We start from the raw sequence: 12,730 nt of genomic DNA, 5'->3' as shown, positions 1-12,730 counted from the left end.
ATAATAAGCTTGTCACAAGTAATTACCTGGATTTTTTTTTTGTAGGAATAAATTAACGTCTTGCTAGAATGAGAAGGGGGGGGATGCTTCGGGATTGATTTGTGGGGAGGAGATGGAGGAGTTTGTGGGTTCAAACGCACCTTTAAAACAATAATGGTTTGAGAAAAGCCGAGCTTAAGATAAAACAAGGCGGTGGCCCATTGGGTTCGGTTTAAATTTTTTAAAAAACACCAACCCTCGGTCTGGAAATCCAGAGGCTACCAGGTTGCGTGTTCCCTCAGCCATTGTTCCTCAAGAATCCATTTCTCGGGTTAGGTTTGCCTTGAGAGGAATTTCCCACTTTAAAAATCGCTCGAAACTTGCCCTGATTGCCTCCGGGGTTTTTAAACCACATAATAATAATAAAAAAGATATATAATAGCAGGCGTAACAGGAGCAGCAGTAGCGATAATCATAACCGCAACCAAGAGAAAATGAGAGCGGCCAGGGGGAACGAATCGGACTCTCCGAGTACCGTAGGAGCCCTTGGCCGATGCGCTTCCTCCCTCCTCCTCCTCTCTTACTTTTCGCTGTGGAGACCAGGATGGTCCCTGATTGGCTGCCCGTTCCACTAATCACAGGTTGGCAATTTGGGGCAAGATAGGGACCGTATTATAAGTGGTCAGTTTTTCTTTGCCATTAAAAAAAACTGTTTTAGATTACAGCTAAAGTTGAAAATACCAGGCTTTCCCCCCCCCCGCTCCCCCCCGCATTAATTCCACCCATCTCTTCCCATATGACAGTGACTGTTTTTCCAACAAAGAGCTGGAGGAAGATTGGAAACCTAGCATTTGGCACTGCAAATTTTCGTTGAATCACAGGTTATTTATTGTACTGCCTACTTGAATTTCAAAATTTGCTTGAGGTTTCACAATCCCCCCCCTTTTTTTTTTGCCATACTGACACATAATGTTTGATGCAGATTAAACATTGTGAGGAGAATCATTAAAATAAGTGGGTTGGTTTATTATATAAACCCCCGGAATTCAAGCTCTGCTTTTAAAAAGCTGAAATTCACATTCATATTTCTTAGCTGAACTTATTCTATATGAGAGTTAATCCCACATTTCCAGAATTAGTCTCCCCCAATGTCACAATACTGATAGAAATAACATTTTAAACAGTGGAATGAGAGTTTTTAGGAAAATGACAAAATATGCTTCCCAAAATGTTTCACTCAGTTCAACAAAAAATATCCAGTCAATTAAGCAAAGTTTAATCTCTTGTTTTACTCCCATAATGAATGAGATTTTGTGAGGTTTTCTTTTAACCATACTGTTACAGGCATAAACCCCAGAGTTTACCACATGCAATCAGTGGACAGAAATCTGGCAGTGTGTATGGCTTACTCCCATATAAATCAGTACAGAATCCTAGCCCCAAAGTGGTAACACACTTCAGTCTGTTTCCCAAGACATTCTGTTGTAGCCCATAAAGTTGCCATATTGCAACAACAACAAGAAGTTTCAAAGGGAAACTCTCAAACAAAGCTGCTAAGTTGGAGTTAATTAATACATTCCCCGAGGAACAGTTCTTGTTGGTCTGTTTCAGCAAAAGCTTATGCCACAATCTAGTCATTAGTGTTTTAAGGTGGTGCAAGTTGTGAGCAATGCAATCTTATGGTACTAATGTCAGGCATAAGAACTACCTTGTTGCAGGAAGTACATTTGTCACATTTCCACTGTTTTGAGTGGGTAACAATTTACTTGGGCTATAACAAATTGTGTTGTTGCTTGAATATAGCAGTAGATTAAACAAATACATTGGAGGGAATAATGGAAAAATCTGGGTCTCCAAAATTCCAAATAGCTTGTGAGCCTTGAAGAAACCTGACATAATTGGGATAGTTTAAACTTCTAATTACCTTTCATTTGATGTCCTACTAATGGTCACAACTGGTTTATGGTAGGTTTTATGTAGAGGATGGAAGATGAGCTACAGTAAGGAAATCAAGATCTGTAGATTGAATACATGCTAAAAATAATATACCTATCAATTAAAAATGGTGAGAACCTGTGATTTTTAACATAGGAAGCCATTGTTTTCCACGATATAAATACTTCGATTCTACGGCTGAATGATCAACACTAAATTCACATTTTGTTTTCTAGAGCTGCTTGTTTATTCCAGGTTTATTCAGTTGGAATGTTTAAACTCCATATTCTTAGTTATTAATATATAGTTCCATTGTTTTCTGAAAGACATATATGTATGCATAAATGTGCTTGTGTGTCATACTTCTTGAAAGAACTAATAAAATCCATATTTTAAAATGCTTCAAAATTTCATGTTTAAATTTCAGATCAATTTTCATCACCAATAGACAATACTCATGTGTGTTAATTCTATAGCAACTAACACTACTGGAGAAAAGATTGCCATATGCAAACTCTTATTTTTAAACTGGTTAACAAGGCCCAACATAATGCAGATTTTGACATTAAAAAATGCCTCATCTGACCAAAAGAAGGATGGAAGATAAATTAAAATATTAACAAAGGGCTGTATCTCTTAGAGTTGACGTTAATTGGTGCAAGAACTATTGCAATTTATGGGTTTTTTTAAAAAAAACTGCGCCCAGACCTCCAAAATTCACTATTACATTTCCACTCATTTACTGAATAGGTTTCAGTTGATAATTAAGGTGTCAAAACACATGACGTTTTCCCCATTTGCCGAGGAGGGGTGGGCGTGGCTTGGGTGTGATGCATCTGGCCCACCGGCTGCCAGTTTGACACTCCTGACCTAATGGCTTGATAATTTTAGTGGTGAGAGATTAGAGTAATTTCTTTGGTGCCCTCTCAGTTTGATTGTGTGCTTTCAGATGTTACATTTTCTTCTATGTTAGAGTTACGTTATTAAACTTGCTATACTGCCAACCATACTAGTTTCTTCTCTAATCAGATTTATCCAACAAGGTCAGTCAGAAACATCTGGAGTGCATTATGCTGTCACCATGCATTAGGAACAATAACAAAGGTTAAAATGAATGTAACATTGTATAGAACATATATGATTTAATATGTAAAATGTTTGTGAACATGTACACATTCATTATCTATAACTCGCCTTTCTGCTCAGTAGCTTAATGAAGTTTAGATTAACATGCAAACTGCTTTAATACTAAAGCCAACTTAAATTTTTTTAAACAGGATGTAACTTGGAAGGAAACGTTACTTCTGTCCTCTGATGAAGTGCATTCATGGCCTGGAATGGCACAGGAGTAGCTCTCCATCACAGATCAGAAGCTGAGGGAATATTTTCTTCAAGTCTATTCCTGCAGATATTAAGCACAAAACAAGGCTGAATTATTACTGTCAGATTCTCTTCTGTTTGTTTGACCAGTCAATGTCTTATATTGTATCCAGTAATCAACTAGCTGTAAGTGGTGATTTTTAAATGCAGGTGTCACACAATTTTTGCATTTTGTCCCCGTTAGCTTCTGCATTTCCACCAATTGAAGTTTCAAGGTATTATCGGAGACAGACACACAGAATATTTATTAATATTCAAGGTGGGATATAACTACTCCATGGGAAATTGCTGCCCAGTCTAATTCTGGAAAGATTGTAGCTGCAGTTGGCCATAATTTTGCTAATTAACTATGTCAACAATGAATCCAGTGACAGGTAGATCTTCCCCAGCCTTTTCATGCAATGGGAGATATCTGTGGGACACTGTAGGTCAGCATCCTAAACAGAGGATGGAGCAGAAATATAAAATAGTATCCTAGATGCCTAATCCTGCCACATTGTTCAGCATAGCCTAATGGATGGTATTTAAAAAAAAGTGCCAAAAATATTTAGTAGGCTGCACTCTCCCTGTCCATTTTAGTATGGATGATCGCTTAGATGACCAAACCATTGTCAATACCATGTACCAGTCAAAAGCCAAATTAAAAATGGTCCAGATTCTCAGCATAATCTTAGGTGCATCTGGAGCTGTGAGGTCATCATATTTATGATTACCATTTCCAGTAATGAAATGTCTTGAAACTAGCCTATAATTGCACAGATCTGCTGGATCAAGGGAAGATTTCTAAAAAAGAAAATAATAAAAATGAACTCTAATAACTGCCTCCTTCAGGCAGGGGGTAACATTTCCTATCTTCGAGGAAGTGTTAATTAGCTAGAAAGCATTGCAGAGTATTGATGTTTCATTCCATGACTATTGGAAATTCTGCTCAGTGCTTACCTAAATTGATACTTCTTTTATAAAATAAAATATTTCAAATTTAAAGTATGCCAAAGAGAAAAACCTTATCTTGGAAATAATATTAAGCTCTTGTATAAGATATCTGCTGATTTATACCTGCATGTATAGGGAGCAGAGTAAATGAAGCAATTCTATATCAGGGTTTTTAAAAATGTTGTATTTATAAAAAATAATAAAGGTGGGATAAAAATCAACAAATAATTGATTTCTCTTGACTTATACCGAAAGCATAGTGAATAAAGCAATTATATATTAGGGTTTTTAATGTGTATTCATAAAAATAATAAAGGCAGAATAAAAAGAAATAAAAAATAAAAAAGTTCTGGGGAGGTTCAAATTTATCAATTATATAAATAAAAAAAGAATTAGACACAGACTATTTCTTAGCAATTGGTATTCCTTTATTCATTTATAAACTTGTACTTCATTTACAAATTAAAAATTGGTTTCCATAACAGTATCTCATAAAGCAGTCAATATTTTTTCCTTATGCTTTGTATACATTTTGGAAAGCCCCCTAGGCTTTCTTTCAAAAAAAAAATCTATTTTTCAGTTTAAAAGAAAAAAAATCCCAAAATAAATTGTAATTTAATGTTTCAGCATGCACTTCAATGCTATTTACAGAGTAGATTGACAAAGAATATCCATATTTTGATGACCTTGTCTGCAACAGACTTCTTGTAGCTTTTCAGATGTTGGTTCCAAGCTTTTATTATCTTCTGTGCTTTGTTCATATACCATAGAGCCATTTATAATTATATGAAGGGGGGAAAGTTGGGGATGGGAACAGAAAATTATACTTTTTGGGAAGTTTACTGAGTTCTGTATTTGACAAAGCAGATGTGAAAGTTACAGAAATGTCATTACACAGAAGATTCAACAAAATTTATGACCAGGTTTTCATTGGCATTTTGGCAAGATTAAAAGCACGTTTCTCATCTGGATTAAAAAAAACCCATTGCTTCCTGTCTACAAGTATTGTTCAAATGTGTCAAATTAATGTTAACTATTGCCACTATCAGCAATTACTATTTTGTTAGATCAGAGGCAGGCAGTCTCAAATTATATTTAAAAACCATATGCAACTCTTCCGGTCCTCGTGGTGAGTGGTCCTGATCCATATTTAAAGGCAGCAGAAACAGGTTTAGGCCTACCTGAAGTCACATCCCTCTGACTTAAAAGCTTTAATCCAGGGGCTTTTAGAAATAAACACTTAGTTAGTCATGGGAAGTGCTTTGCATTTGTCTACGAGCTTTTCCGTTTTCTTTCTTGTATTGCAAGGTCGAGTCCAAGCTGGTAAAAATACTGTGGGACTTAACAGTGATTCATATAAAGGGATCTGTAATCTGAGTAAGTTTTTGCAAAAAAATCATGTCCGTGGCACAGGTCTTTGAGGATCATCAGTTGACTGAAAGGCATTTGTCTCCTTGTTGAATTTTGTACAGTATTGTCAATAATTGATTCTTTCTCAGTTACAATGTCAGCAAAACACTAAGGAGTTTAACATACTTTTTAAAAGCTACATAACAATAATGAATGCATATATGTGTCGCCAATTATCTTCAAAAATGAAAATGAAAATACACCTTTTAACCCGGTTCTTGAATTGTTTTAGAATCTGCAGAGATCTTGCATTAAAAAAATAGCCAAAGTAATTGCACAACATAGATGAAAAGGTGTTAGAGTGATGCTCTTAGACTGCAAATGATGCCAGATGTCTTTGACATCCAAATATATCTTAGCCTCAGTGCTTTAAACAATGGATGATTATAGTTAGCAAATAACATTTATAAGTAAGACATTATTTAAATACAACTGTATCCAACATTGCTGCTAAACACTGGACAATGTTGCAAGTCATCAGCACATCCACGTGTTCTTCTAAATGACGTTTAGGATCCTAAAATATAATGTTAAAAAAATGTTTATAATTTATTGAAATAATACATTTATAAATGGTGCTTTCCATTTAATGCAATACTGATACAGTTAAGATGCAATTAAAGTTCAGAGTTCTATTATGCAAGCAATATAAAGGCAAATATCTAACAAAAATATTACTGAAATTATGAACTATTAGGGGGCATATTATTTATATCTGACTAAGTACTGTCCCAATATTAATGTAAAATTGGAATTTTGAACACTTGGATTTACATTTCTTTCTATGTATTAGTTATTTATTAAATTTGTTATATCACCAACTATAGTATTTTCATTTAATATTATCAGATATAAATACTGTAGAGTCAATGATGCTCTCTAAATTTGGTTATTTATTTCAGATGTTTTATTACCCAATTTAAGAAATGGTGGTGCTATGTGCAAAGTTTTAAAAGGTATTAGTCAACAAACTAATTATTTTATACTGTGCAAATACTTTAGTACTATTTATTTATTTAGCGTATGGCAAATACATGGACTTATAGTAGTTCAAATGTTAATGTCCAGCTTTAACAACTTTAATATTGCCAAGCTTAAAGAACTCTTGATGATTTACATTCCAGAGTTTGGTTTCATAATGAACATTTTTATCACATCTTAATCACTATTGTGCTGACAGTTGACTGGAGCCATGAGCTTGTCTAAAATAGACTTTCAAAACACTCAGGTCATTTTACAAAGAATTTTTCTTAAAAACCAAGCTATCTTGTAAACCTAGGCCAAATATGATGTACAGTAAACTATTTACTTTTATATGGAAATAGAGAAGTAAAAATGATGTTTATACATCTCGCACACTGCTATATTTAACTACTTGTATATGTATCACATTTGTAAATTACTAGTCAATTTAAATAATAACTCCATCATAACATTCTTTATTTATCAAGTTCATTAATGAAATCAATGGGAGTTTTGCCATTTGCTTCCAATGTAACTGGGATTTCATCCCATGTTATTTTAAGATATACTCACTCAAAACAAAAGCACTTTCCAATTAAATAAATGAAAACAAATTATAAAATACACTTAAGGGGGAGGGAACTATGTTAACATAGAAAACCTGAAATACCACTATTGTGTTATTTTTAGAAATGCTTAATGTTTAATTTATGCATAGCTTGCAACTGGAGTGAAAAAAAATTGTCCATGTCTGGATTGGTTAATGTGGCTTCATTAAGGAGTAGATTAGCTTGGAATAAGAATTCCTCACCAGATCCAAATCTCTCCTCATGCTTTCCTGAATCCCTTCTATCAGGCATGTCACTTAGCTACTATTATGTAAGACTAAGCTTTTGGGAAAAGCTCAATTCATTTCAAAGGTATCATAAAAGATAAAAGCTATTAAGCAGGAACTTCACATTGTTTTTTCATCATCTAGATAAGTAAAGCTAATAGTGACAATTTTTGATTTTAATATCTGCAATAAGTCAAATTTTATTTAATTGTATTATTAAATTTAAGAACTACTTCAAAACTCTGCATGTTCTGTGATCCAGTTTTCTCTTCCAACAATATTGTTCTCCTGTAGGAATATAGAGACTGCTGAGCTATATTTCCCAATAGTTAGCTATGAGGGTTAGACTGCTGGATGTTTATTGTTATTTAAATATGTACCCCATCTTTCCATCTGATAGTATTCAAGGCAGTTAATAGGCAAAACAGGATACTGAACAATAAAGACACAATTAAAACAATTGCTAAATAATTATACATTCAAAAGCAAAAGTCTTGACAACCTTTTCCAAAACCAGAGATTAAGTATCTCTTGGGATAATTTCTCTTATATTATGGAGATGAAACTCGACATAGCTTCCCTCCTAAACTGATCAAAATAAGTTCAAGAATATTTAGATCACTTTTTAGACAAGTGGCTTTCTAAACCCAGGCACGCTGGAATGCACATACAACATAAAACTCATTTCCAAGTAAATGTGCTTGAAGAAGTTATGGAAATCAACACATCATATGAACATTAGCTTAGTATTATTTCTAAAACTAAGGAAAAGGGAAGAGACACAACTACAAATCTTAAGACCACCTAACCGAGTAATATTTAAACTGCATATACCTGATATATAACCCAGCCTCTAGCCATCTACTGTAACACTCACTTTTATTTCAAAGCAGAATTATAAATCTGCAATTTGGAGACTTTCTTTTTAGCACACTACAGGCAATAATGCAAAATATCTATGTAACAGAAATTGGGACTTCCTTATAATGAGCCACTTAAGTGAGATGGGTGTTATAGAGATTTAATAAACAAACAAATTATTGATTACAAATTATACTCAGGCATCCAGAATACTAGGAGAAACACACTATATGTAAGGCTAGGGATAAAACATGGTTTATTAAGGAAGAAAAATTAGAGGTACTTATTTAGTGACCGCCGTAGTTAGCAACCATTTGTAGTTACAACGGTGATGAAAACTTTACAATCCTCATATTTATGACCTTCACAGCAAAAGAAAGCTAAATTAAGGTCATACCCACAGCCTTGAAATTAATTAGTGTCTGCTTCACTTAACAACCAGATTTCTGGTCCCAATTGTGGTTGCTAAATAAGGACTGATTGGCTACATCAGTGGCAGATATCAAATGTTAATTTTATGTCCATTGTTGATATACTTGTATGTCACTGACTTTAAGTAATTATAGTGGAAATAAATGGCTGTTATAGAAATTAAGAACAAAAAAATCACCCATGTATGATTAAATAAACACACAAGTAATTTTTTTCATGCCAGTGTAATTCCTCACCTGCTTGCCAACATTTTTTATTGCCAGCTGTTCAGGTGTCATTTTATCCTCTTCTTCCACAGCCTGTAAAACAAATGTAGAAAAGGTTGGTATTTAGTATCTTATTATTTCAAAAACTTTTCAAAATATAAACTTTGTCTTTTTCCATTCAAGCTGAAGCTTTAATGTTATCTTAAGGGACACACACACATACAAAAACCCCTCACTGTGGTGATTCAACAAAGGAACTAACTATATATCAGGACAGAAGTCAACGCCTTCCTCAAAATTACTTGAATGATTTTTAGAAGTGCTCAGTAGGGTGCGGTTAATATCAATTTGGTCAGAACAACATACCTTCTCAATACAATGAAGAGAGAACAAAACCAGAAATACCATGGATTACACAAATGTCACTGACTCTAACACAAGTTCCTCTAACAACACAAACAAGTAGTCTTTTCACTACTCTTGACCTGCACATCTTTTCGCAAAATTCAGCATTTCATTGTTGTTGACTGCAGCAATTTGGGTTTTAAAAAAATTAAAAGGCAAGGTCTGCCTATTTTCAAGATGTTAAAATAAGTTGTGCTAATTTCTTGAAATGATTTGTGCCATTTAATTTTTTTAAGGTTGGGTATTTCTTTTTTCTCCATATTACATTGGAATCAATTTTTGAATCGATGCTTCCAGAAAATAATCTGACAAATCATATGGTCAAGTAATTGTCTGGCAGAGGCCCAATATGATACCTTGTTGTAGTTCTTTGCTAGTTCCAGCATTTCTTTTACCACCGTTTCATTGAGCTTACAGTGTTCGCTGTAGTCCTGAAGGGTTAAACCTTCCATCCAACTTTTCTTATGTAAATTCAGTAACATCTACCCAAAAGAAAAAGAAGAAAAACAATAGAGAGCAAATAGTAAAATATCTGTATTTGCGGTTTATATGGGAAAATAATTTATACATTTTAAACATGAAAGTGGTATTAGGAGAACAGATGAGAAATTACAAATATCTACTGCAACCTAATTTCTTTGTTAATTTATTAATTATTAAATTTATGTGCTGCCTGTTTTGGTGTCCAAAGAAACTCTGGTTCAAGATTTAATGTTTTTTAATTTTAATCATTTTATATTATCTCATTATTATGCTATAAACCATGTAGAGTCACCATTATAGTGAGACAGGTAACATATAAATTTAATAAATAAGTATAAATAAAATAAAATAAATAAATACAGGCATTTCTTAAGATGAGTTCTAATCCAGAACAAGGAAAAAAAAGAGTCAGACGACTGGGTTGTAATATTTAATAGTGTTCTTTTCCTTTCTAACTCCCAGCAAGACTGCCGACTCTTTTTTTTTAAAAAAAGAAAGAGATTCCTCCCTCCATTCTTTAACATAGGAGAAAACATGGCATAATAACAGATATTCTACAAAGACTGTTGAATCCTTCATTCCAGTGCCATATCAAAAGCATTTTGTCTATAGGAGGCAGAATTTGGAGCTCAAACTAGCTCAGTTATGTTTTATCATAATAAATGCAAAGAGATACAAAAGTTTCTAACATAGGAGAGTTTAAATGTAGAAAACTGGTGTCAGGCCCGAATTACCTAGGCTACCTCAGATAACTTTTTCTGCCTCATAGATTAGCTCACCATAGACTAACTATCCATTCCCTCTGAGTCCATCTGAGAAGATAAAAATTGTTTGCTCTGTAAGGTCACTGTGAAATTTGAACCCACACTCATAGGGGGATTTATGAAGACATGATTGAGTGCTAAAACATGTTTGGGTTCATGTGGTTTTAGGCCTTTTGCCAGACTATCAGCTTCCAATAAATAATTGGTGTTAAAACGACAGAAGTCCTATTCTCAGCCATGAGTATGAAATCATGAATACAGACAAGAAAGATATAGGAAACATGGATGCCAGGACACTGGGCAAAGGCTGCATACGTTGATGAAAATAATCTTCATTTCTTAAACCCTTTTAAGATCACACTTGACAATTACTGTTATCACCTTTATAAAAGTGCATGCAGTGAAATGAACTAAAGTAATGTTTCCAAAGCTTAATTTTAAAGCTCAACCTCCAGAATACAGAGGGGAAAAAAGATATACTATACAAACCAAGATGCAAAAAGCTCAGCTCAAATATTACTTTTTCCATGTCTTGAAAGTACAGGTATATCACATAGAGCATCTAAGCTCACAAAGCCGTTCCCTACTTCAACAAAATTGCCCTCCTGTGTTAAAGGATTCTCACTAAAGCAGTGAGAATTTGAAGCAGCAAAGACCTTAGCACTTGATTCTTGCAAGACCTTAGCACTTGATTCTTGCAAGCCCAACTGAGCTCCTGGTGAGAAGACTGCTTTTCGGTTTGAATCTGTCACCTTCAAGAACACTACTGAACACTTATGATTGAACAATGACCTTAGTTAATGTCTACATTCTCTCATACAGATAATTAATGTGGAAAGGTATCTGAACAGTTACAGTGCCTCTAAAATCAACTTTAATCACGAACTGATGGAATCTATTGTGGGCATAAAAACTAAAATGTCTGCATTTGGGAAGAATTAGCAAACTTTGAAAAAAAAATGATACAGAGTTATGTTTTTAGTTAGACAACTGGAATTATAGATACAAAAGTATGTCTGTATATACTTTTTTGTGGAATATTTGTGTGTGGGGGGAATCATACCTGTGGCTGAACAACCCTTCACAAAATTTACCTCAAAAAATGAAATAAAAATTGTAATTAAAAAAAAAGAATAATAGTGGAAGTCCTGATATTAAACAAGAAGCTCCTTGAGCAAAGCTGCCAGTGCTCAGTCATGCAAATGTTCGAAAAGGCTGGTAAACTTACTTAATATGCTTTGCAAAATAAATCTTCAATCAATTGCTGTTGTTTATATGTTTTGTTGGTTGTAAATATTCAAGAATAGCTTAATTATTTTTGGATGGGTTATATGGATAAGCTGGTTTGTGTAAGCAGGTTTGAGCTATGTAAGAAAGGAGTGTATATGCTTTTAAAAATAAATAAAGGCAAGAAAATTAACAGATTCATTGTAATAGCACTACAAAAACAGAAAATAGCTTTCAGAAACATGTAGCTTTAAAAATAGAATAGCCATATTTTTATCATAATTTAAACAAAGATGTTCATAAATTGTCTAAGTCAGACTGATTTTTGCCAACCACATATTTACTAGCACATTGACTACTTATGCATGCAGATGCCTTCTGGAAGAGTTCACATTGAGCCTTTATTTGAGATGACAATGGATCAGCTATATGACATTAGGCAGAAGTGGAGACACCAAATTATTGTGGTTAATAAATTTCAACAGCATTTTCTTACTAGCTGGAAAGGAACACTCAAAAATTGTAGCGTCAATCCTTAAAATAGGCTCAATATAATTTGGGGAAAAACCCAAAGGAAAATATCTTGAGGTAATTAACCTCTTCACCCATACCCCAATATATGTTGGTAATACTGCCCCATCCGCTGTAGCTCTTAGTCAGAAAAAATCCCCTCTGTGATAAAGGATTGAAGTGACAAAGATATTTTTTATTGTTAGTAACTGAAAATATTCTAGGAAAACAGAGCTTGCCTTCTGTTCTAATTCATTCTTCCTGTAGTTGATAGTAATGGAATAGTAATGTCTGTTCAACCCATGGATTAAAGCCTAGAAAGAGAATGTTTAAAAAGCATTACTAAAATGCACTTAATCATTTCTGTCAAACAAAACAAAATAGTTATTTTAAAATATTGCATTCAG

At 33.8% G+C, this 12,730-nt stretch overlaps 1 protein-coding gene across 3 annotated transcripts in view; it reads right to left on the bottom strand.

The window, feature by feature from the left end:
- Nucleotides 1-4,633: 4,633 nt before the first annotated feature.
- The window catches only part of PSMD14 (proteasome 26S subunit, non-ATPase 14), a 62,979-nt gene continuing 54,882 nt past the window's right edge, over nt 4,634-12,730 (bottom strand). For all 3 annotated transcript variants that reach the window (XM_081935861.1, XM_081935860.1, XM_081935862.1), the window contains exons 10-13: nt 12,563-12,637; nt 9,696-9,821; nt 8,965-9,027; nt 4,634-6,154 (exon numbers count right to left, since the gene is read on the bottom strand). In XM_081935861.1, the coding sequence (XP_081791987.1) occupies nt 6,056-6,154; nt 8,965-9,027; nt 9,696-9,821; nt 12,563-12,637 (363 nt within the window). In that variant the 3' untranslated portion in view covers nt 4,634-6,055. The remainder of the gene's footprint in view (nt 6,155-8,964; nt 9,028-9,695; nt 9,822-12,562; nt 12,638-12,730) is intronic.

Source organism: Natrix helvetica (genome assembly GCF_964273705.1).
Source record: "Natrix helvetica genome assembly, chromosome: 1".
In the NCBI taxonomy this organism is placed as follows: domain Eukaryota; kingdom Metazoa; phylum Chordata; class Lepidosauria; order Squamata; family Natricidae; genus Natrix; species Natrix helvetica.
The sequence above is the reverse complement of the archived record's forward strand: the minus strand, read 5'-3'. Positions and strand labels throughout refer to the sequence as shown.